The sequence below is a fragment of the Miniopterus schreibersii genome (genome assembly GCF_964146895.1).
Source record: "Miniopterus schreibersii genome assembly, chromosome: 5".
Classification (NCBI taxonomy): Eukaryota; Metazoa; Chordata; class Mammalia; order Chiroptera; family Miniopteridae; genus Miniopterus; species Miniopterus schreibersii.
The window spans coordinates 21,544,910-21,570,779 of record NC_138106.1 but is presented as its reverse complement, the minus strand read 5'-3'; the positions used below and the strand labels follow the sequence as shown (position 1 = coordinate 21,570,779).

Below are 25,870 nucleotides of genomic sequence, written 5' to 3'. Positions count from 1 at the left end.
CTCAGAGCTATGGTGATCCTGAGCTCTGTCGCCTCCCAACCTGAGATGATTACAACGTATCAGCAGCCAACACCAGCACATTCTGGGGTATGGGACCTTAGTGGGTGTAGCCACAATCTACTCTGCTAACTGGACCAAGTCCAGGTCATGTCCTCAGAGTCCTGGAGGAAGATCAGGTGTGTATCTCTCCTGCAGCCTTAGGGGTGCTGCTCCTGACGCTCTGTGCGTTGCTCCACACAGAAGAACGTATACACATCCCCGGCGATAAAAACCAATCATTAATTTCTGCCTTTTAATCTTTATTTTATTATGCTGCACAATATTGTGCTTCACAGATATTGTGCTTTTTCACAAATTGAAGGTTTGTGACAAGCCGGCATCAAGCAACCATTTTTCCAGTAGCATTTGCTCACTTCGTGTCTCTGTCACATTTTGGCAATTCTTACAATATTTCCAACTTTTCATTATTATTATAATTGTTGTGGTGATCTGTGATTAGTGATCTTTAATGTTACTCTTGTAATTGTTTTGTGGCACTATGAACTGCACCCATATAAGATGGCACGCTTATACTGATAAATGTTGTGTGTGTTCTGACTGCTCCACCAACCAGGGTTCCCTCATCGCTCTCCTTCTCCTCAGGCCTCCCTGTTCCTTGAGACAACCATATTGAAATTAGGCCAATTAATAACCCTACAGTGGCCTCTCAATGTTCAAGTGAAAGGAAGAGTCTCATGCCTCTCATTTTAAATCAAAAGAGAGAAATGATTAAGCTTAGTGAGGAAGCCATGTCAAAAGCCAAGACAGGCCAAAAACTAGGCTTCTTGCACCAAACAGCCAAGTTGTGAATACAAAGGAAAAGTTCTTGCAGGAAATTAAAAATGATACACCAGTGAACACACAAATGATAAGAAAGTAAAAGAGCTTTATTGTTTATATGGTGAAAGTTTTCATGGTCTGGATAAAAGATCAAAACAGCTTAAGCAAAAGCTAATATTTTAAGTCCACTATTAAGTCCACTATGAAGGCTAAGAGAGGTGAGGAAGCTACAGAAGAAAAGTCTGAAGGTAGCAGAGGTTGGTTCATGAAGTATAAGGAAAGAAGTCGCCATAACATAAAAGTGCAAGGTGAAAGAGCAAGTGCTGATATAGAAGTTTCAGCAAGCGATCCAGAAGATCTAGCTAAGATAATTAATGAACGTGGCTACACTAAACAGGTTTTCAATGTATCAGAAATTGCCTTACATTGGAAGAAGATGCCATCTAGGACTTTCATGGGTAGAGAAGTCAATGCCTGACTTCAAAGCTTCAAAAGACAAGCTGACTCTCTTGTTAGGGGCTAATGCAGCTAGTGACTTTAAGTTGAAGCCAATGCTCATTTACCATTCTAAAAATCCTAGGGCCTTTAAGAGTTATGCTAAATATACTCTGCATATGCTCTAGGACAAGAAAGCCTGGATGACAGAGTGTTTGTTTACAACATGGTTTACTGAATATTTTAAGTCCCCTGTTGAGACCTATTGCTCAGGAAAAAAAAAAAAAATCCTTTAAAATATCACTACTCATTGACAATGCACCTGGCCACTCAAGAGCTTTGATGGAGATGGCACCATGACATTAATGTTGTCCCCATGTCTACTAACAGCCCATGAGTCAAGGCTAATTCTGAGTTTCAAGTCTTATTTAAGAAATACATTTCATAAGACTATAGCTGCCATAGATAGTGATGGATCTGGGCAAAGTACATAGAAAACCTTCTGGAAAGGATTCACCATTATAGATACCATTAAGAACACTCGTGATGCCTGGGAATAGGTCAAAATGTCAACATTAACAGGACTTTGGAAGTTGACTCCAACCTTCATGGATGACTTTGAGGGGTTCAAGACTTCAGTGGAAAAAGTAGCTGCAGATGTGGGGAAATAGCAGGAGAACTAGAGTCAGAGGTGGAGCCTGTGACTGAATTTTGCAATCTCATGATAAAAATTTTCATGGATAAGGAGTGGCTTCTTATAGATGAAGAAAGTGGTTTCTTGAGATGGAATCTACTCCAGGTAAAGACGCTGTGAAGACTGCTGAAATGACAACAAAGGATTTAGAATGTTCTTAACCCTGCCACTACTTTATCAGCTAAATTAATGTAATTTCATGTATCTCATTTTGGCTTTAATTTGCACTTCTCTAATTCTTGCAAAAATGTGACTGATTGGACATGTGGAGTAAGGGAGGAGGAGGAATTGAGGGTCAAACTTGGGTGAGTGATAAATGGGGCTGCTTTAACCAAATCAGGAATCCAGAATACACAGATTTTATGGGACGCTACTGAGGTTGACAATGGACACATTAAATCTGAGGTATTCTGGAACATTTGTTCGCCAGTTTCCCCACCTGCCAAATGAAGGTAGTGATGGTGTCCATCACACAGGACTGATGCCTTCATAATCAACTGATGAGTACACTTTGCTACTGTGTAAGTGCCACATGCATATTATCTAGCACTGGCCCTACATGTACCTGCAGCCTGATGGAAGGAAGCAGCGGAGAGATGGGAATACTGCCTGCATTTGCACAAAAGCATCACCATCCATCTAGTTCAGTAAGACAGGAGACGCTGGAGGAAAGCGCTGAAGGGAATGAAAAATGTGATAGTCAAGTAAGAAATATAAGATAACAAATCATCAATTAGAAACGCACCCCAGCTGCCTCTAAACATAATAAATTGTCATAGCTTTCCATCAAGTGGAAGAAGACACACTTACAATGAGATTTGGGAGAGAAAACACATTAAAAAATTCAACTGAGCAATTAGTGGCAGCATTTACTATAGAGTAGAAACCCTCTCCAGAATCACGTCTGCCTTGGAACATGCACAGCATAGATTACAAACTGATGTTATATTTCGATTTTCATCTGCAGACAAATCAAGTTAAAATGTAACCTGTCCTTAAAGGTGATTGCTAGTTCAAACTTATCATTAATCATATTGCTTCTGAACTCCTGGCTGTATGTTTGGAAAACTGCTAAGTTTAACCACCTGATTGATTAGACAGTATTTGAATGTGAAATGTAACTCTTCGAAGAATACTATCCTTCTGGAATTTGTAGGCAGTGCTAGAGTGTTAAACTAGTTTTATTTTTGTAAAGTAAACAAATAACCTGACTTTAAACCTCCGTGAGGCTAATGAATTAAATTCCATACATATCTTTTTTCAACAATTATTGAGGACTAGTATATTAGGTTTCAATAAATATAAATAACCTTTATAATATAGTTTAAGTACTCAAATGTTCATGTCTTTACTCTGCAGGCTTTTCTCCAACTTTTAAAGATTTTTTCTGTTTATCATTCATTTTGCTTTTTTGGTAAAATTTTAAATATATTCCATTTTCTTGCTGTAGAAGACCAACAGAGATTAACAAATAAAAATTATCTTACTAATAAATTTAAATGCACAAATACATAATTCAATTTTAATTTCTCATTGATTCTGTATTGGGTTTAAATTTATTCATTCACCAAATAGTTGTTGACTGCCTTTTATGCATTAAGCATTGTATTAGGCAGTAGAACAAAATGGTGAGCAAAATCATGTAACATTGATTTCATGGAACTTAAGACCTAGGTAAGGACAGATAATTAACCTAAAAATTATACAAATGAATGAAAAACTGTGCCTTGTGAAGAGTGCCACCAAGAACCCCCTGACTTCCACTTCTATTATGAATATTTTTTCCCAGTGTGCGGCTGTATTTTCATTCTTTTACTGGAGTCTTTTGATGAGCGTAAGTTCTTAATTTTAATGAAGTCCAATTTCTCAATTTTTTATGTTTGGTACTTATTATGTCCTATGTAAAATATTCTTACTTATCCTAACATCTTGAAGGTACTTAAATCTTTTTTTCTATAAGTTTAATATTTTATCATTCACATTTGAACTTAAAGTGTATCTGAAATTTATTGAATTTTCTATGTATACAATCAGGTTTTCTGCAAATAAAGATAAATTTCTTCATTCCTTTCAATACAAAAATAAAATAAAGTCCATGCATATCCACTGAAGATATATCCCAGCAAGGCGGAGTGTTAGGGCATGGTCTCTGCTCTCGGGCAGCTGCTGACCTCATGGCAGAGACACTTATAAACAAGTACTGAGGGAAATGAAGGCGTGCTTGCAGAATTAGAAGCAGGCTGGGGCAGTATAAGCAAAGGAGAAGGTAGGAACAATAGCTGCCACCAGAGATTATAAAATCCGTTTTATGACTCAATTTGAAGTTCTCTGACTAAGGCTTTGAGAACCAATCAAATGTCAAAGTCAGCATCAGTCCTTGGTCCCCTCGGTGGTGCACGCAGAAATCTGCCACCTAGTCCTGCTAGCTGCAGCCGTAACGGTAGCAGCTCCTCCCATCGAGAAGGAATCTGTGCGCTCTGGAATCCGGGTTAGCCCCATGGCTCCATCTGACCCACAGAATGTGGCAGAGTGACTGTGTTTGACCCCCCGGGCTATACCTTAACACACCTGACAGCTGCCACCCGCACTCTCTTGGATGCTGCCCAGCGGCCCACGGTGCAGCCTGCAGAGGACGAGAGGCAGCGCCTCGGGGAGAAGGGGCGACTCCCTGGGAGAGAACCGGGCCTCCAGCGACAGCCTCGCCGCTGCCAGGCACCTGCGTGAGGCCACCGTGGACCTTCAGCTCGCCGACTCTCCAGTCCAGGGGCTGGCAAACTGCAGCCTTTGGGCTAAATCTGGCCCTCAGCCTGTCTTCATGTGGGGCCCGTGAGCTAAAGCCCTTGTTATCTATTTATTTTCTTTTTTACAAACCTTTAAAAAGCAAAAGCTCAAGGTTTGTAAAAAATAAAATAAATAGATAACAAAGAAGAATATGCAACAGAAGATATCTCACGTAGCAGAATTTTCACAAATATATCTCCAGGGCAAGAGAAACAAAGCAGAAGATAAACAAATGGGACTACATCCAACTAAAAAAACTTCTGCACAGCAAAAGAAACCATCTTCAAAATGCAAAGGGAGCCCACTGTATGGGAAAACATAGCTGCCAATGATACATCAGATAAGGGGTTAATTTCCAAAATATATAAAGAACTCATAAACTCAATGAAAGGGGGAGGGAGGGGGCAGAGGATAACCAAGAACTTGTATGCATATATGCATAATCCATGGACACAGACAGTGGTATGGTAGAGGGGGTCAATGGGAGATAAATGGGGGACATCTGTAATACTCTCAACAATAAAGATTTTTAAAAATAGTCATGGGGAAGTAAAGTACAGCATTGGGAATATAGTCAATGGTTCCATGTGAGTACTGGAAATATCAGGGGTGGGAGGCACTTTGTAAAGTATATGATTGTCTAACTACTATGCTGTACACCTAAACTAATACAAAATAATAATGAATGTAAACTGTAATTGAAAACAAATTTTTAAATTAAAAAATAAAATAATATGCAACAGATACAAAGCCTAAAATAGGCATTACCTAGCCCTTTACAGTTAATTTTGCTGATCCCTTCTACAGCTGAATATAACTGTGTGAGTTCAGACGAAAACCACAGTAGAACCATCCAACTAAGCCTCAGAATTGTGAGAAATATTACACTGATATTTTTAAAGCCATTTCCCCCTTAGTTTTAATGAAGTATAACTGACAATTAAAAATTATATATATTTAAGGTATACAATCTCATGACTCACTATCCATACACATGAAATATTCACAACCAAGCCAGGCAACATATCCATCACTTAATATCTTAACCATTTTCCTTTTTTATGTTGGATACACTCAAAATGTACTCTGTGCAAATTTCAAATACACACTATTGTCAACTATAGCCACGTTGCTGCAAACCAGTTCTGTCGAACTTACTCATCTTGCATAACTGAAACCATTTTAGCCAAGGTATCGAAGAAAAATAATCTTATAAAAATCACGAACTTGTATCCTTTGATCTTTCATTTAGGGTTGAAGGGAAGAGAAGCTGCTGAGGACACAAAATAACTGAAGACTTCTGAGTGGGAGTCCAAGGTTTTGTTCCTTCAGTCCTACCACCACTCAGCCAGCGTATTCTAGGCACTTCTCCTGCACACTGACCATCCACCAGTGAGACAGACCAGGCTGGCCTCGCGGTTGAGTTCGATCAGGTTTTACCATTTACCTTGGACCAGCCTTGTCCTTAAGCCTCACCTTTCTCTTCCGTAAAACAGTGATGAGACCTTCTTGACTCGGGCATTACTGGTTAAAAGTGAGGTGAGGACCCCAGAAGCGCACATGTGTTCCATTTGCTACTTACTCCCAGGTTCCGAGAGCATGAAGAAAGGAAGGAAGGTGCAGTCCCCGCCCGTTCCTTTCGCGACCTAGGAGGGCAGCCCAAAGCTCTCAGAGGTCCTCGGTGTCACCACCCCGAGGTGCCCAAACCCTGCCCCCCCAACCCCAAGGCCGCCCGCCTTCATCGTCCAAATTCTGAAGCTCGTCTAACCTCCTGTTACCTTTCTGTAGGTGCTGCGGCCCGACAGAGACGATCCCTGCTACACCCCGCTGGGGTCGAGGGTAAATGCTCGCCCTCGGCTTGGAGGACCTCCCGCCGCACCCGTTTGGTCCCGCTGAGGACGGCGAGCCCGCAGCTTTCTCGGGGTCTCCGAAAGCCGCAGCCAAGGGGCGTTTCTGAGCAGCAGGCCGGCAGAGCCCGCACCTCCCGCTCCTCTTCGGGTCGGTGGCCGGCTGGGAGCCGGCAGCGTTCACCGCCCGGTGTGAGCACGTGGGCGCCCGGGGCCCGCCCTGCGCGCCTCGACGGCGGCCTGCGGGTCTCCTTCCAACGGCGCCACGGCCTCGCCCCGCCCCGCGCGCGGCTCGCGGCCGGTGGGCCGGGCCTCCTGCCTCTCCCGCCCACCGCGGGCCTGGCGGCTCCGGGCTCCCGGCTCCCGGCTCCGGGCTCTGGACGCGGCGGTGGCGAGGGCGGCAGCAGCGGCGCGGGGGACACACACACACACACACACACACACACACACACACGACACTGATATCTTTAAGTTTAACGGGATGGTCTGCTCTACAGCAGTAGACAGCTGAATCGCAGGCTGATAGATGCACAGAAGAACAAGGACTGCCTCAAAGGAAATATTCTCTGGAAGGTTTTAGACCTGGTCTTCACATTCGTGTGTTGTTGGGGTTTTTTTTGGGGGGAGGAGTGTTTCTTACCCCCAAACTGCTGTCCATGGCTCTGTTTTGCAATCTAGGGAAGTTTGGGCAGGCATAAGCACACATACCCACTAGCCATTCATGAGACATTCAAAATATTTTAAAAACAGGTTTTGGAATATAACTTTTCTAAAAGAAAAATTCATAATTTGTAAGATAATAATATCAATGTTCTACAGCATCCTTCCAAATACAGAGATCTATTTTTTCCATATATTTATCTATTTGCCGTGGAGCCCGCCTCATTTTGTTATCAATGGGTTTTCTTGGTGAGGTTTTCTTTACTTAGCCAACGTGCATAAAGAATGGCTGTGATACAGGCATCAGCAGGCAGCAATCTCTTTACCCTTTGCAAAGGGCACAGCTACATGCCAGGGCTGGAACCAGGTAAAGAATCACAACCATGATTTATATTTGAATATTTATATGGTGCCAACTAAGTCCAGTGCCTGCACTTACACTGCTACAATTGAACCACAGTTCTGCTGTATGCACATTTTAATTCCTATATTCATCTCTGTTCTTTTCAGAGAACTTTCCAATTACCATAAATGATTTTTAAATGCGCACTTCACTCCCCTATCCTTTCTCCTTTTGCAGTAAAAAAAAAAAGAAAAAGAAAAGGCTCTGATAAGGATGAAGCTGTTGAACCAAGGAATCAACATAAAGAAATGGTGGGCCATATTAATAGTCAATGCAAATGTGTGGGTTACAAATGAGGATAGGTGATTATGGCTAGGCTTGACATTAAATAGGTGACCCAGACCCACATGATTTTGAGGAAAGAACCAGGATGATCAATACTATACGTCTGAGTTTGCATTTGGCCTGGTGCTCCTTTCTAAATATGTCCCTACCACCACCAGTAAGAGGCATCTGCTGGTGACCATGCCCTTGCCTGATCCCCTCCTCTTGGACCTCAAATGTTCCTACACTTGCTTTTGACCTATAGACTGTGACAAAATCATGCTACAAAAGTTCTGCCTTGCAGCTTTTGTTTTGGACTCTTAGAATGCTGACTCTGATGAAATTCACATCAACTGGCAGGCTCAAGAGAAAACACGAATTTGCTGAAGCAAACAAAATCTGATACCATTGTAATTAACTAGTTATTAATAACAGGGAAGGAACAAAGGGAAGGCCAGATGTTATAGGCATGTCATTTGGACAGCTTTACCAGGAAGCAACAACTTTACACTCCCCAGGGGTCCAACAAAGAGGAGACAGATGCACGCCCAGTAAAGTAGGGGTAGCACAGGGAAGGTGACTGCTGTCAGTCACACCCGAGAACAAAGGTCATTGGCCAGAATGGGTGTGGCCCCTGCAAACACGTGGAAATTTGGGATACGTAATTCCCTAAACAAAGGAACTGGCTCTCTTGGTTCTTGCTGCTCTTGGGATTCTTGAGACTCGGTTGACTCTGGGCTTGTGGGACTCCCTTGAGTCTGCCCACATGGCCCACAGCCCACACACAAGGGACCAATGGACTGCAGCTAGCCTGATGCTATACTGGACCTGGTTCAAACATGGAAAGGAAATTCTGGACATTGGCTTTGCTTCTAGCTTTACTAAAAGCCCAGCTATACTTCTTCTATGACTGGACTAAGAGAAATGGGACTTTGGAAACCCAGGGATGTAATTCCATGGAAATAAAAATCACTCATTCTCCGGCAAGTGTCTCAGAAAATTTTTTTTCTCGAGATATAAGGACTCCACCCTCAGCACCCAGTGGGGAAAAGGACCCCCCCCCCCCCACTTCATCCCATAACAAAACCATTGATACCACCCACTGATTTAGGCTGCCTTACTAACAACTGCCCTCTTTTGAGAAGTGGAGATACAGGCTGTGTGTTTAGAACACTACATTTGTCTGTGGAATAGATGGTGCCCTTTGAGAGTTCTCCTGTGGGAGTTGTTCTTCCTGATGGAAACAATATAAAGAGCACCTTGTAAAGCATGAAGGAGTCTTGCCATCTAATCAAACATCTCAACCTACCTTCTAGCTTACAGAAAATGAGGTGGTTAGAGAAAAAGTTAAATGACATCGGGAGGGAAACAAGGACAGACAAATCGAGACAGTAAAACCCTCTGAGATAACTGGCCTAAACTCTTTACCGAGTTAATGCCATGGGGAAAAAAAAAAAAGTGGAGGATTATTCTGCATTGAAAGAGAGAGTCATAACAACAAATGCAATGCATGACTCTTCATGGGAATATCTTTCTACAATGTGTCACCTTTTTTGACAACTGGAGCAATGTGTATAAGGGCTAGATATTAGGTGACATCAATTTATTAAACTTGTTAGATGTGATTTTCTTATGTGGTTGCATAGGAGAATGTCTTTGTCTAGTCTTAGGAAATGCAGGCTGAAGTATTTAGAAAAGAGAAAGAAGGCAGTTATGGAAAAATGTTAAGTTACACAATCTTGGAGGACTATATATGGGTGTTCACTGAACTACTCTTTCAAATTTTTACCCAGTAATGCTGGAGCCAACCTGTTCACAGTCCCACAGCCAAATGGCCAGAAGGCGGAAGGAACTGATGCAGATGGCACTCTTCCAAGGGGTGCGGAGAAAGAAGAAACATTACTGTATTTCTGGATTAATTCAACCGCCTCCACCCACGCCTGAAAGCCTCTCCACTCCCCCCAGGGTGCACTACGTAGATGTTGACGACTCTGGGAGGGCCTGACCTTCTCCAGACCAAAGGAGAGTTTCCAGAGGGAGCGCGACTCCCCAGGGCGCCGGTTCGCGGCCCAGACCATTGTAACCCGACCTGTTCCCACCCTTCATTCTCCACGGATTCTGGGCGGGCGAACGCGCATTTCTTCTGAAAGAGCAAAGAATTTCCCAAGTTTTCTTCTTTCCTTAGTAGCTCCATGGGGATTTTTAATAAGTAACTCCCTCCATGACTGCCTCTAGCGCGTGCATCTGCGCGGCTTGAAAACTTTGCAAGCCTGCAAAGAGGAGGGAGTCTCAAAAAGGAATTTTTGCGGGAGGTCCGCCGCTAAATCGCTCAACCGCTTCCATCCTCAACAGTAAAACGCATACCTAGTACCACGGCGACGGCGCCTGGCGATGCGAGGGTCGCAAGCGCGCGCGCAGGAGAGCGAGCGGGCTGCGGCCACGGGCGGCGTGGGGCTGCGCGTGCGTCAGAGCGAGCGAGCGAGCGAGGGGCTCCGGGCGCGTGGTCTGAGCGCGCCCGGCCGTGGGGAGGGTGCGTGTGCGCGCGGGGCGGGAGCCGGCCGCTGCCTGCGTAGGCGCTGGGTGCGCGCTGCGCGCCCAAGGTGAGTGGAGGCGGGGCCGGGGGGCGGCCCCGAGGCTTCGATCCCCCCGGGCTGGGTGGCGGGCGTCGGCCTGGGACCCGCGGCTCCCGCGACGCGCCCCGCTCTGGGACCAGCAGGCGAGGTCGGGCGGAGGGCTGGGCGGCGCCGCCCACTCCGGCCCTCTCCCGAGCGCGGCCGCCGGCGCGCCGCGGGTAGCCGAGCCCCTGGGCTGGGGCCTCCGCGACGAACAGCTGCTCGACCCCGGTGAGCGCGGGAGAAGGGGCCTGGCGGCGCCCCGGGCCACCCGGAGGACCGCGGGGGTGCGTGGCCCACTCAGGCCGGGGCTGCGAGGAGCACGGCGTAGGCCCTGTCCGGCCCCGGGGCGCAGCCCCCGCCCTCCCGTAAACCAGGCCGCTCGGTGACCGGCGCCGGGAGCGGGCGGGGGGCGCGGCGGGGGTGGGTGGAGACGGCGTGCGGGTGTTCGTGGGTCCCCCAGAGGCCCGCGGCGGACGCCCTGCCTACTGTGGGGAGGGGTTGGGAAGGAGGTGGACCAAGGGGGAGAACGGGCAAACTGGGCCAAGAGCGGAGGAAACCCTAGTGGGTACATGATTTTAAGAGGCGATCTTAACGAGTGTATAAGGCTTTTCTAAAGAAATCCGAAAGATGCGGTGGCGCCTCACTTTCCCGAGCAATAGGAGCGATGCTCCCCACCCTGGTGCTGGCCTGGAAGGGACACTGGCCCGCGGAGACTGCTTGCTTTCTGCGTGTCCGCACATCGTGCCAGCGGTTAGGAAGTGGCTGCTTTGTCAGGAAGAGCTGCTACCAAGGAACAAATGATCAAACCATGCCCTTTTTTCTGTTTTCAGAGGTAAAAGATTTGAGTTTGCCGTCCTCAGCTGGGAACAACTCTGTGTTTTAGCTTCCCTCAAGCAGCTTAGACAGAGGCAGAGCTCTGATTTTGTGCTTTCAGAATGTGATTTTGTGTGGATGCCCGATTCAGATTTCAAATTCAGATTTCAAATTGAACCTGTATCGGTCTAGAGAAGGGAACTGTTTTAAACTGAGAGATAGGAGTCTATGACATGTTTCTGCTGGACCAGAAGGTTCATTCAAATGGTCATTGAACAATTCCAACCCCGAATTATCAAAGTCTGTTATCAAAACAGTGGCTAAATATAATCCCAGATTAGATGCATGAGGTGATTTGAGAACAAGAAGGAAGAAGAGAGGATTATTTTTCCAAAAATGAAATGTCGATATATAATAATTTGCTGCTGTAGCAGCTCACTAGAAATAGAACACTGATTTTTCGATGTCGTAGTGCCCAATATTGTTATGACTCGGATATATTCTTTTTCTGTTCTCTGTTCAGTAGTCCCCAGCAAATCTATTTTCATTAAAGCATGGAATACAGAAAACAAAGGACTTCAGCTAATGCTTCGGCTTCACCTGATATTCTACAGGTAAGCTCATCTTATTTTGATTTAGAGATTATCCTGCATGGGTAAAATTGACCGTAATAGTCTCCTTTACAAAATTTTAAAGATCATTTACACAGCTCCAAAATTTTGTTATATATTCTTGTATATTTCTTTCCCCAAATGATTTGAGAAGGTACAAGAGTTAATTAAGGTCTATTTAAATAACTTTGGAAAATATATATATCTTTAAAAAATTGAATTAGTATTAAAATACCATAGTACCTCAGGAAAATTTATATCAGCTTAACTTGGTGGTTATAGTTAACTTCAAGTTCAGACTCAATTCTCTCTATCCCTGAGAAAATACTCCAGTAGATGCTTTCTTCTCTTTTCTTTCCCCTTCAAGTGATTTGTCTTCTCTCTGTGTCCAGTCTCCAGCTCTGTTCTGTCCACCACTGGATGATATAGGTAGAATCCATTTTAGGAAATACCTCTGTCCTTTTCACCACTATATAATGTCCAGCCAAATGTGCTTTTCTGTTGCAGCTCTAAAAGCTATCATTGCTGATCCTTGCTCACGGTGTTGGTAGATAACCATACTTTACAGCTTCAAGAGTGAGCACAAATGTGTGGGGTCAAACAGGGTGCCCTTAAATGACCTTGCATCACAGGTGCATTCAGAAATTGCAGTTCGCTTAACAGTAGGCTCTTTGGCAAATATCTCTTTGGGACTACAAACAATGGTTTTAATAAAAAGTTGCATATTATAAATATTGATTTGTGTTTGGCACCAGAGCTTTTGACACATTGTGAATTAGAGGAGAAGGTAAGATGAGTATGGGTTAGAAGCATGGAGAGTTGGAGGGGCCACATCTAGATACAGGGAGAACGTCTGTAGGATAGAGCCTTGAGAGGCTGCAGGATGGAAGATTTGGCTTCAAGAACTTGCACCACTTGAAGCTCTCATAAATTAAGGAATAAGAAACAGAACACTAGAGTAGATGATCAGAGTCTGCCATTCTGTGTGTGTCTGACCCTGAATACACGTAGCTAACGAGAAAGCTAAGGCCTTTTGTTGTCCCCAGATAGCATCCACAGCCCAGGTTAATAATTATCAGCCCTGCCTACCCTCCAGGAACCATTTTACTTCAGGAACATATTACCAGTACTAAGACCCTCTTTTCAGCGGCCTGGCCCTTTGTGGTCATGAGGAAACCTAGAGGAGAGAGAACTTAGGAGGTTTTACTGATGTCCTAAGATATGTTACTTCATGGGGTTAGAACAAACACTTCCAAACCAGCATCCTGTTTTATAAATAAAATTTTATTGGAGCACAGCCATACCAATACGTTTAATATTGTCTGTGGCTCTGTTTTTACTGCAAAGGCAGAACTGAATAGCTGGGATAGAGACCATAGGGCCCACAAAGGAAATATTTGCTACTTTACTTTTTTTTTTTTTAATTGCCCACTTCTGGGCTAGACCATAGAATTTTGCTAGACTCCTAAGCTGTGCTTGGACAAGTCTGCAGCCACCTCCCCTCAGCGTGACTGAGGGCTCAAACTATGTCTCTTATCTGGGCATGGCTACTATTTTGGTGACAAACTTTTTTTTTTTTAAAAGATGGAGTTACCCACTTTCTAAGATAAAAAAATTTAGTTTAGTTCCTTTCTCTAAACTGACACAGATTCTATAATTTGCACATTAATTGGGCACCCACACATTCTGAGAGTGCAAACTCAGCTCCCCACTAGGGAGGCTGACCACTGCTTTGGAGACATTTGAGGAGGGAGGTCTCTCTCCATCTTCTCCAGGTGAGCTTTACTCACTACACTTGGTGTGCAACTTAAAGATATGAACCTACCTCCTTGCTCTTCATGGAATGTAGCAACTTGAGGGCAGGGTTTGTCTGTCCCTTCCCAGTCACAGCCCCAGCCTCCGACAAAGGACCAGTATACCGAATGAGTGAGTGAAATTTCCTCCACTTGGTAAAGCTGTAACAAAACAGAGACAGAAAGTCCAGCTTTCAAGTCAGCCTTCCTCCGTTCTGCCTGATGAGTGTGCTCTTTGCTCTGCTCCAGTTTTCCTAGCTTCTCTGGATCCGGCCATCCTGTTGCTTCTTCCCACAGGCTGCTCTGTCATGGCATTTTCTCTGACTGCTCGGCCCTGAGTGCAAAGGTAAGTCCACTTTTGCTCTACTCTTTGCTCCCTGCCCAGGAATCTCAAGAGACAGTAGGATTGGATGTGAGGCTGGCCTTTTCTATGGCACTATGCTCTGGAGAAGGAGCACAGCATCCAGAGGTGGGCCTGAGTTTGGGCTCCTGGTCTGCCTGTCCTTGAACTGCACAGTCTCTGAGTATAAATACTTAATACTCCATCACTGTTTCCCAATTCAGCACTTATTATACAGTGCTGTCAATGTGCTTTGTAAATTGCTATAGAAGTGATACATACTTAAGCCCAAAAGCTCACCTTCCCTTAAAAACACAGACAGAAAACCCTGTTTAAAATCCTAACATGCATTCACATTCGTAAGAGTGGGTTTCTTTTTACTCCAAGTGCAGATAGGGCAAAAGCTAAAAGAAAATTGCGCTGAATTTTCCTTCTCAGGTCTTGCTACTTTTGGCTTCTTGTTTTTCTTAGCCCAAAGACTCTAGACAATACAACCCCAGAAATCTGTAAATATTCCCACATATTGTTATTCCTACAGGAAAGTATGTTGTCTGCAAACAATACATATTTTTAAAATATGTTTTTAAAACTCCAGGTGTTTTCTACTTCAACACACCAAAGCAGGAGGCTTTTATTTTAATAAGACTTGCATGGAAGACATTCTCCCATACATCTCAGAGTACACTGGAAGGTGGTACTGATGCAGTTAGCAGAGGATCCAAGGGCAGAATTGGGAAATAGCGATGGAGTATTAGGTATTTACACTCACCATCCACTGAACGCTGTGTAACAACCATAGAAAGTTCTTCTTAATGGCAGGGTTTTTTCTTCAACTCAGTGACTACTTCAGATTCATTCTTAAAAATTGAACAATTTTTTAAAATTACATAAAAATTAAACATACTACATTTTAAACATCGGTAACAGAGTCATGGAATCTTGGAGTTAGGAGGGACCTTAGAGGTTACTTAAAATAATTTGAAACTCAATGAGGAATTAATCCATAACATTCCTGCCAGCCACTTGAAGATTTCCACTGGTAAGGAGCAGTCCATTCTAGAAATCTATATTGGATCCTCTCACTAATATTTATCTTGGGCTTCCATTTGCCTTCTGGAGTTAAAACTGACATATTGCCCAGCCAGGCGTCACTCAGAGGTTGAGCATTGACCTAGGATCCAGATTTCGGTTCGATTCTCAGTCAGGGCACATGCCCAGGATACGGGCTCGATCCCCAGCTGGGGGCGTGCAGGAGGCAGCGAATCAATGACTCTCTCATCATTGGTGTTTCTCTCTCCCCCTCTCCCTTCCTCTGTCTGAAATCAATAAAGATATATTTAAAAAACAAAACAAAAAAACACCTGACATATTGTTCGGAATACTTGAAAGCATCTACCGTGGTTCTCCTAAGCTTTTGTTTCCCCCAGACCAGAACATCCCCCAGAGCCACTCCTTCTAGTCCTCGTGGGAGGTGATAAACCGAATGCATACCCAATGGCTTCCCTTCGTCTGAATTACTTCTGACTTACTAATGGCCCTTTTAAAATGGAATGTATGTATGTGTGGCTATGGGATTATGATCCCTTTTGTCCAGACATTTTTTTCTATTTCTTGAACCCCAGAGTGTTTTAGGGCTTTTGGGGGGGGTGTATGTATATATGTGTGTTGAGGGAGAGGGACACATGATGGTATTAACTTGGAGAAGCTTAGCACTATACTCCCTCACAATCATTTGGGGAATGCTTTCTATGTGCCGGATACTGTGCTTGATGCCAGGGATCAGCGATGTACAAACATGAGCATCATCTGCACTGGTGGAGCTTGATGGGGCCTGAGAGTGGTCCTGGCCCAATCCTCTAATGTTCTGGTGAGAAAAGCAACTCTCCAAATTCAGTGACTTGGCACCTTCTGCCCCCAGCCCCCAGCTGTTAGAACTGAAGTCCTAGTCTCCTGATTCTCCAGTTATTCTAATCAGCACCTTTCTTCATATTAAACTCATACTCAGCTAGAACCTGAAGGTCTTTTTAGCTCAGGCTGCTGTTAATATGACCCCCAATCCTGCTCTTGTGCAGTTTGTTTTTCGAACTCTGATATAGGGCAACAAATCTATTCCCATCAGATTTCATCTCGCTTTAGCCCTGTTCCAACCTGTTGAACACTTTTTATTTTTTATTGTGTGTTTTTTTAAATGTATCTTTATTGATTTCAGAGAGAGGAAGGGAGAGGGAGAGTGAGAGATAGAAACATCAATGGTGAGAGAGTCATAGATCAGCTGCCTCCTGCATGCCCCCAACTGGGGATTGAGCCCTCAACCCGGGCATGTGCCCTGACCAGGAATTGAACCGAAATCTGGATCCTAGGTCAATGCTCAACCTCTGAGCCATGCCTGGCTGGGCTCAACCTGTTGAACACTTCTTAAATTGCAATTTCATCTTCTATTGAATTCACTATTTTTGTTCCTGATGTTTTCTGTCTACAAAATTGAATAAGTCTATGTTTCTCTTTGATAAGAAATGTTAAACAGGAAAACGCTAAAGATAAGCCTGCGATTAAACCCTAGTGATTTTTCAGGTTGGCAAAGATGCTCTGACACCTTAGAATATAAGCAGGACGGCAGATCTGTGGCTGTGCTGGTCAACACTGTATTCTCACAGTCCAGCACAAGCCCAAGAAATGCGTGTTGAACAAATGACTGCATGAAAAATACACTGACCGTGATGGGTCAGCCAATTTTGAAACTGCCTAGACGCTGTCACTGGACTCACTTTTTTTCCACTTTGTTCAGAAGGACCTTTCAGCTCCCTGTCCTCTCCAGTGAAGTTTAGTTCTTCCATGTTATCTAAGGCTTCCCTTTCTCTTCAGTCAAAGAACCCTTTTGAAAATAGGGGTGAGGTTGGCCAGATGAAATGATTAGTGACTCTCTGCTGGCTTCTGATGGCCATCACTTTTGTCTCTAAGTGTTCGCTAATGTTTGCAGAAGCTCAGACACATATTTAGGGTTATCTGGAATATAAACTCATTAATATTCTTTCTCCCTAGCAATTCTTTCATTTCTGAAATGTGTCCTTGGAAAGTACATTTTTGGGACGTGTCCTTGACACTAATCTCAAGGAGCTGAACATGATTTGCTTGGAGATTGAATGATGTTTGCATTTAGGATTTCCCCCTTTTTAAAGATTCTGGTTTGGTTTTGACAACTTTTCATCCCCCAGGAAAATCAGAGGTGCCACACGGTGTGGCGGCAAGTGAAAATGCTAGGCCAGTGGGATAAAAACAAGTCAGGAAGGGTGCATTGTGGTTACAAACCCCGCCAAGGGGTGAGGACACCTGGATTTCCAGGCCTGTTGGCTGTCACCCTAAGGAGCAGTTCTCCAAATCTGTCTCCTTAGCTGGCAGATAAATGTTATAGTAATGGAGCTACCTCACAAAGTGGTTTTAATCGTCAAACAGATGGGTATATGAAAAGTGCTTGCTATAGTACGAGGACCACGCAGGGGTTGTTGCTAAAATATGGAGTGAGGAGAGTGTAAAGGAATGGGTGAAGTAGAAAGCAAGTTCTTAATGCAAACCTTTGTTTGCCCTGACAGATTAAAGCATATTTTATTTTTAAGCATTGTTAAATTAGGCAGAATTATCAGTCACAGTTCATTCATTCAATATATAAAATTTGATTCTCTGTTCTACATCCAGTTGTGTGTTTCAAAGTAAAAAAAAAAAGTAAGCCTTATCAAATACGCATAATTTTTAAAGTAGCTTGATGCCACTTGAATATCTCTCACCTCAGTTTGAAAAGGTTAATGTGTTTTGTATGCATATAAGGACACCAAAATATGCCCATGAAAGTTCGTAATAGCACACTATTCATGATAGCCCCAACCTGGAGTCAACCCACAGTAGAAGAGAGAAATAAATTTATATAACAGCACATTATACAAAATGAAAATGAACAAACTGCAACCTCACATGACATCATAGAGAATCTCTTAAACATAATGTTGAGCTAAAGAAACTGGACACATCAAGAAGAGACATGATTCCATTTACACAAAGTTGAAAAGCAGGCACAAGTAATCTATGGTGTTAGAACTGAGGACTTTAGGGAGAGGGAGGAAATATTAATTGAGAGAGGCTGAAGGGGACTTTCTGGGGTGCTGGCCATGTACTATTTCTTGACCTAAATTGTGTGTTTACTTGGATAATTCATCTTCTAATTTGTGTACTTTCTTTTTGTTTGCTATACTTCAACAGAAACATAAAAAAAACTTGGCAATCCAATCAGTCATTCTGCACATCTGGTTATTACTGTGTGCAGTGTTGGCAGCCCTGGGTCACAGCCCTGGGTGCCCCAGTCCGCGTGAGAGCACCATCAGGTGGTACCAGGCACTAACTCATGTAATCTTCAAGATAGCCCACAAGTTCAGGCACTTTAAAAAATCTTTACTGTTTGCATTTAATAGATAAGAAAACTAAGGCTTGGGGAGAGTCAATAACTTGCCCAAAGTTGCAGGCTTGTAAGTGGTGGAGACAGAATCAAACAGGACTCCAAATCTTAGGTTGTATGGAGGAATGTTGCTGCCCCTCAGCTGACTGGGTAATCCATCTTCTCCCCCACAGACCTCTAAGTAACTGAATTAGGATTGTGATGCTTGGTTGATAGCTAAAAAAAGAAACTTTCATGAAGTTAAATAACTTCCCCAAGGTCACACAGCCATTAAGTGTTGCAGCCAAGATTTCGGGTGGACCATCTAACTCTGATATCCAAGCATTTTTATGCTTTTTCTTCCTTTTTTTTTATTTTATAAGTTTAAAATACAAAGTAAACTATAAATATACAAGAATGCCTGCATTTCCATCGCCCCGAATTAACAACTATTTTATAGTATTTGTGGCTAGTCTATTTTTTCCCGTTTTCACCACACGCCTCCTTCATTCTTCCACACAGACACCCACACTGCTGTGTGTGGAGGTATTCCTGCAGTCCCTTTACAAAGTAGTTATTGCAACAAATTAGAGAGCATTACCAGCAGAGTGACACTTAGAAGTGCTGTGTTTCACTTCTTTTGGCCGCCCCCGAGTTCTTTATTGGGGAAGTACAACTGTCGTACTGTGACGTAAGACATCAGCTGACATGAGAACTTAGAGGTTTTAAGGTGACTACCCACTGCCGTCTGAATTCTGAACTATCCATGAACTCTCTGAATTTTGTGGACTAGCAGTATTTTAACTTTTTATTTCTGCTTACAAGGATCCCTCCCCTCTTTGACCTCTCCAGTCCCCTGACCCATATGTAAATGCTGTTACATTTCTTACATATCTTACAGAAATTTCAAGCATTACTTCTGACTTCTACTTACTACTGAATGTTCAGTTGGAGAAACTGAAGGCCTTTCACTCACTCAGAAGAAAGAAATCAAGAAGGAGGTAAGAAACAGAAATATATTCATGGCTTTGAATCCTGCTTTTCTTTAAGTAGTAAGAATTCATCAAGATTATTTCTTTAGAATGATCCCTTTTGACAATAAAAATCAATTTAGAGACACAAATAGGATGGAAAAGATGCCAAGGGTAGAACACAGCTGGTGCTGGACAACCTCTATTGTTGAATAACTGGCCACATGCTTTGCACACATCAGCACAAATTTGCCCTGTATTAACATGTCCAATGCAGAGAGGAGGAAGCTGAGGCCCCAAGAGGTAAATAGCATACCCGCTTGCCCTGGTTGGCAAAGGAAGGAGCTGGGGTGTAGACTCTGGTCTCTGCCCGCAAGCCACCTGTGTAATAGGTAACCTAAAGTCTATTCTGGCCAGTCCTTGAAACGCCCTGCCCACCTTTTGGACTAGATAGTTCCTCTTCCTTTTGCTGCTGCTTTATTTTCTTCTTTGTCCTATAAGCAGTAGACGTCATGACCACAGTCACGTTTTCACATTTGGAAACCGTGGCTTGTAGAATGCTTTAAGTTAACTTTTATAAGATTTGCTGTTTTGAGTTTTCCCCATTATTGAAGAGTAACAGGGCCTCCATTGCCTATATGCAATTATAGGTGACTCCCCTTACTTGGGACATTTTCCTTCCATTTGGCCAAGATTTGTTATAATGTGCTGATTTGTTAGATTGAGACCTAAGAGTGCCATCTGACAACTTTAGTAATAAATGTACGGTATTAATGGCTGAGATGTAAATGGAGCCCCCGGAGTTGTACAGCGACTAGGAGCCAGGTGAGGAGAAAAGGTAGGAAGGTGTTAAGTGCTTGCACAGCTCTCATCCTAGGACAGCAGATCTTGCATTCTCTTGCAGGCTTTTCCAGGAGCTGGCTATATAAGGCTGGTAATGGGGGCTAGGCGGGTGGGGCGTGGGTGCCCAGACCTCCATGTTGTCCTTCTACAAATGGAAATAGCATATCAAGCAAGCCAGTGTCCACTGCACTCCTGCTAGAGGTTGCCCTCTGCCTTGCACATGGCTATTGTGAGAAAAATGTTCTTTGCCAACAAGGTCACAGAAACTTAAGTGGAGGGTCAAGACACATATACATGAAACCAAATTGGAGAGCTGTGCAAAAACATTGTATTGCGTTGTGTGACTTAAAGTACAGCAAGCCTTAGAGATAAGAAAGGTAATTGTGGCTAGAAATAATCAAGGCAGGTGACATTGCCAGATGGACAGAACAGGAGTCTTGAGATCCTGTCATTTTCATATGCATTTAGAGGCAGAAGAGCTGTGTGTCCAAAGATCTAAGATTGACCCAAGGTAGAACCCTTGGTAGACCAGCCTTCCCATATGATGGAATTAACGTACGGTTCCCAGGAGCCCTCCCCCCAGGTGATTGTGGGGGAAATGGACCTTCAGAAGCCTCCTCTGCCTGCCCCTCATGTTGTTGATATGTCACTTACTCTGAAGTCCCTTAGCCTTCGGTTTAAGCACCTACTGTCCAGACTGAGCATTGAGTTCAGCCAACAATGTATAAAGGGGGCTCGGGTAGTGTTTGGGGCAAATGAAAGCTATTTCAGAGTGTGAGCATTTAAAAATTCCAGATTCATCTATTTGCATCTAGAGAACTTTCCTTTTGGGTGAAGAATCTCTTTATTTCATCTCACATTAGGAAGTCCCATGAATAGCTACTGAGTTTTTCTTACTCCAGATTTTCTAGAATCCAGTCAGATCACATAGTTGAGAAAGACCCTTGGTTTATTTAGACTAGTTGATGATAACTCCTTGCATTAAATCTTTTACTTAATTTTCATAGTGGTAAAGAAGAGAAGCATTCTTTTTGGGTGTTTTTTTTTATTATAGATTTATTTTCTATTTCAAATTAAATTTATTAGGGTGACATTGGTTAATAAGATCATAAAGGTTTCAAGTGTACATTTCTATGATACATGATCTGTATATTGCATTGTGTGCCCACCACCCAAAGTCAAATCATCTTCCATCACCATATATTTGGCCGCCTTAACTCTTTATTACCCCCACCCCCTTCCCTCTGATAATCACCATAGTGTTGTCTGTGTGTATGAGTTTCAGTTTTATATCCCACATATGAGTGAAATCATATGGTTCTTAGCTTTTTCTGATTGACTTATTTCACTTAGATAATATTTTCAAGGTTCATCCATGTTGTCACAAATGGCAGTATTTCATCTTTTCTTATGGCTTAGTAGTATTCCTTAGTGTGTATGTATCACATCTTCTTTATCCAGTCCTCTATCCAAGGACATTTTGGTTGTCTCCATGTCTTGGCCACCATGAATAATGCTGAATAGGATTATATCAAACTAAAAAGCTTCTGCACAGCAACAAAACAAAAAGGCAGCCAGCTGAGTGGGAGATGATATTTGCAAACAACAGCGCTCATACGGGTTTCATATCCAAAATGTATAAAGAACTCATAACTCAATACCAAATAAGCAATCCAAGTGAAAAATGGGCAGAGGACCCGAACAGACATTTCTCCCAAGAAGACTTACAAATGGCCAACAGATAAATGAAAAGATGCTCAACTTCACTAGCTAATAGAGAAATTTAAATCAAAACTACAGTGAGATACCACCTCACACCTGTTAGAATGGCTACTTATCAACAAGACAGGTAATAACAGGTGCTGGGGAGAGGCTGTGGAGAAAAAGGAGCCCTAATTCATTGCTGGTGGGAATGTAAACTGGTACAGCCAGTATGGAAAACAGTATAGAGGTTCCTAAAAAAATTAAGAATAGAGTTACCATATGAGCCAGCAACCCCTCTTATGGGTATCTACCCGAAAAACTCAAAAACATTTATTTGTAAAGATATATGCACCCCTGTGTTCACTGCAGAATTGAGTTACTTTGCCCTCCTGATAATGGCAACCTTGGACCTCTGCAGAGTCCCCTCTGTGTTCCCAACCCTGGGGCCAGTACAGAGTGTGCCCTTGGCTCAGGGAAAAGTGATTCTGTAGTTCCTTCCAGTTCTTGGGTTTGCAGATAATGTGCGCGGCAACTTGACACCAAGGGTGAAGAGAGGCCAGCTCTGGGAGGTTAGGGGTGGCCAGGCTCCATGCCTTTGTTTCTCTCTGGAATTCTGATCACCAGACAGCCGCAACCACACCCCTGTGCTGTGTGTCTGCCCAGGTCACTGAGCTCAGCCGCAGCTCATACTGCTCACTCCTGCAGGAATGCCCACTGAAGCTCTTTGCTCTTCCCAGCTAAAGGGAGTGCCAGCCACAACCTGATTCCTCCTTTTTCTGGCTGAGCCCCACTGTGAGCTCCTGACTGCAGGGCTGCTTCCGTGGCTCGTGGCTTCTCTCAGTGTTTCTCTCTTCTTGCCTCCCAGGTTTATTCCCACCTGTTCACCTTTAAATGTTTCAATGTGCAGATCTCTCAGTTGTGTTTGTGCATTGAGCAGGGAATCCTTTGTTGAATTAGAGGTGTTCAAATTGTTGAAACTTCAAGGGGAGAGACCAGGGGGATCTCTCTCATTTCTCTGATGTCACTCCAAAATATCTTATAGACGCATTTTTTAAACCCGCCCCTATAACTCATCTCTTTCTGTCCCTCTGGACATTTAGGACAAAAATCATATTACAACAGTTATTTATGTAGAATAAGAAGTATTAAGTTTCCAAAATAATCAAGAATATTTTGTAACCTTTATCTTGATGTAAAAAGCTCAAATATATTTTTGGTTGTTGGTATCCATTTGTTTACAGTTAAATGAAGTTAGTAAGATTCAGGTCAGGATTTTTGGTTTTGCTTGGAGCTTTGTTCTCCTGCTCTTTCTCCTTAAGTAGATAGTCAGATATCATCTGAAAGTGTGTTTTGGGTGATGGATTAATAAGCAGGCCTTTGATCAATCTTCCAGAACCCGATCCACGTGCTTCTGAGCTGCTGTGGATGGCCCTGGCTCTCTTGACCACCCTTCCTGGTAGGATGTCACTGAGATCCCTCAAGTGGAGCCTCCTGCTGCTGTCACTCCTGAGCTTCCTCGTGATGTGGTACCTCAGCCTGCCCCACTACAATGTGATAGAACGTGTAAACTGGATGTACTTCTACGAGTATGAGCCCATTTACAGACAAGACTTTCCCTTCACTCTTCAAGAGCATTCAAACTGCTCTCACCAAAACCCATTTCTTGTCATCCTGGTGACCTCACACCCCTCAGATGTGAAAGCCAGACAGGCCATTAGAGTTACTTGGGGTGAGAAAAAGTCTTGGTGGGGATATGAGGTTCTTACATTTTTCTTATTAGGCCAGCAGGCTGAAAGGGAAGATAAAGTGTTATCATTGTCCCTAGAGGACGAACAGCTTCTCTATGGCGACATAATACGACAAGATTTTTTAGACACATATAACAACCTGACCTTGAAAACAATTATGGCATTCAGGTGGGTAACTGAGTTTTGCCCCAATGCCAAGTACGTCATGAAGACAGACACTGATGTTTTTATCAATACTGGCAATTTAGTCAAGTATCTTTTAAATGTAAACCAGTCAGAGAAGTTTTTCACAGGTTACCCTCTAATTGATAACTACTCCTATAGAGGATTTTACCAAAAAGCCCATATTTCATACCAGGAGTATCCCTTCAAGGTGTTTCCTCCTTACTGCAGTGGGTTGGGGTATATAATGTCCAGAGATCTGGTGCCAAAAATCTATGAAATGATGAGCCATGTAAAACCCATCAAGTTTGAAGATGTTTATGTTGGGATCTGTTTGAATTTGCTGAAAGTGGGCATTCATATTCCAGAAGACACCAACCTTTTCTTTTTATATCGGATTCATTTGGATGTCTGTCAGCTCAGGCGTGTGATTGCAGCCCATGGCTTTTCTTCCAAGGAGATTATCACATTTTGGCAGGTTATGCTAAGGAACACCACATGCCATTATTAATTTGGCGTTCTACTAAAAACTTAGAGAAGGACAGGATACTTTGTGGGAAGTGTCAGTGGGTGCTAATGGAACACTCGTGAGAAGGGCACTGTGCTGGCTTGCACTGAACTGAAACTCATGTCAACCTAGAGACTAGAGACTTACAGGCTTACACTTTACTTGTGTTATATTTTGACACAAATCAAATCAGGCTCTTTAAAGATGATACTGAGAGAACTCAAAGTGTTTTGTTAATAACAGGACCAAACAATTTGAACATGTCATTCTGTAGACCAGAACTTCTTAAAGAGGTATTATTGAAGTATAAGCTCATTAGTTCATAACAACAAAGCAGTGTGGAGCTCTATTTATTGAATAGTTTAGTCAAGGGTTTTGTGTATCTCTTGTGTGGATTACCAGTTTTTTAAAATATATAGTTCTGTGTAAAAAACTTAAGAGTTATACCAAACAAGACATCATCTGTTTTTGGTCATTCAGAAGTTACTTTAAGATGTTGCAGTATTTCAGAGTTATTGATTATTATTTAATATTGCTTAGAACTTCTTGAGTGTTTAAATGTTATTGTTGTTTTAAGACTGTATAACAGAATAGAGGATCACCCTTTACATTGGAACTCTTTTCCAGTTACTTCACTAAGTTACTGATAGCTCCATGAATGTAAGGCCATGGGTCATTATTGTGTATCAGTAATCTCTTTGACTTTGATAAATATTTTACCGTGGTAATATAGAGAAGAATGAAAGGAAGAAAATCTGAATGATTGTTTTTAAAAATATAATCCCCAGTGTTTTTAGATGTCGCTTCATCACCTTCCACCTGGGTATTAGGAATAATACCGAATGCCAGGCAGCCTGTTTCCTTTGGGAAAGGACTCTAAAGGCAAAAGAAAAGAGAACCTGATACCCAGAATACAAAGAAAGGAGTGCCGTGATCCAGCACTTGAATTGGAAAGAGATGGCTAAAGATTTGAGTCATGTTGATAATCTGCTCCGTGTGTTTTCTCATTAATGATCAGTTTGCAAATAAAGAGGAAAAAAAACCCCAAACCACTGCTGCTCTATGGTTATTCATTTCTCATCAAGAGGAAAGCCCTAATGTGGGCTTTGGGTTCTTTTGTCTGATTAACAAAATGGAGAAACTAAATTATAATTTAGTAAGTGCATGGCATAGATGATGGTTTATTGAGGAGGGGGAAGAACACTAGAAGCAATCTTTGCCAAGAAAAGGCTTGGCGCCTCCTGCTCTTTGGTATGAGAGCTTCAGCAGTAACTCTTCAGGGGAGAGGGAAGTTCTCCTGCAAAATAGTGAATCAGGAGGTGTGTGCCCTGCAGAAGGACATAGCGACAGTGGGTATGGCACAAACAGAACATGAGGACAGGAAGGGGGCAATAGCTGATTTATAGGCTGACCCTAAGGTGAGAGCATTTCCTACACTG

The 25,870-nt window shown here is 43.1% G+C and overlaps 1 protein-coding gene and 1 long non-coding RNA gene across 6 annotated transcripts; one reads left to right on the top strand and one right to left on the bottom strand.

Moving 5' to 3' along the window:
- Positions 1-338: 338 nt before the first annotated feature.
- On the bottom strand, positions 339-10,350 carry LOC308558034. Its single transcript, XR_013998934.1, has 3 exons — positions 10,268-10,350; positions 2,514-2,623; positions 339-2,074 (listed from the first exon to the last, which is right to left on the bottom strand). It is a non-coding gene; the product is annotated as an uncharacterized lncRNA (long non-coding RNA).
- Positions 10,351-10,375: 25 nt separating this feature from the next.
- B3GALNT1 (beta-1,3-N-acetylgalactosaminyltransferase 1 (Globoside blood group)) lies at positions 10,376-25,480 on the top strand. 5 transcript variants are annotated; one of them, XM_081139065.1, is made up of 5 exons: positions 10,376-10,503; positions 11,855-11,945; positions 13,985-14,081; positions 19,397-19,496; positions 23,407-25,480. In XM_081139065.1, exon 5 carries the CDS (start codon positions 23,439-23,441, stop codon positions 24,432-24,434), a length of 996 nt encoding a protein of 331 aa, XP_080995191.1. In that variant the 5' UTR covers positions 10,376-10,503; positions 11,855-11,945; positions 13,985-14,081; positions 19,397-19,496; positions 23,407-23,438; the 3' UTR covers positions 24,435-25,480. The 5 variants fall into 5 exon arrangements, with proteins under 5 accessions (XP_080995191.1, XP_080995194.1, XP_080995193.1 ...); XM_081139068.1 differs by having other exon boundaries at positions 10,409-10,503; positions 11,858-11,945; XM_081139067.1 differs by lacking the exon at positions 10,376-10,503 and adding an exon at positions 10,536-10,746 and having other exon boundaries at positions 11,858-11,945.
- The last annotated feature ends 390 nt before the right edge of the window (positions 25,481-25,870 follow it).

Coding starts and splice junctions, on each gene's coding strand:
- B3GALNT1 (XM_081139065.1), top strand. CDS start 23,439: ATGGCCCTGGCTCTCTTGACCACCCTTCCTGGTAGGATGTCACTGAGA.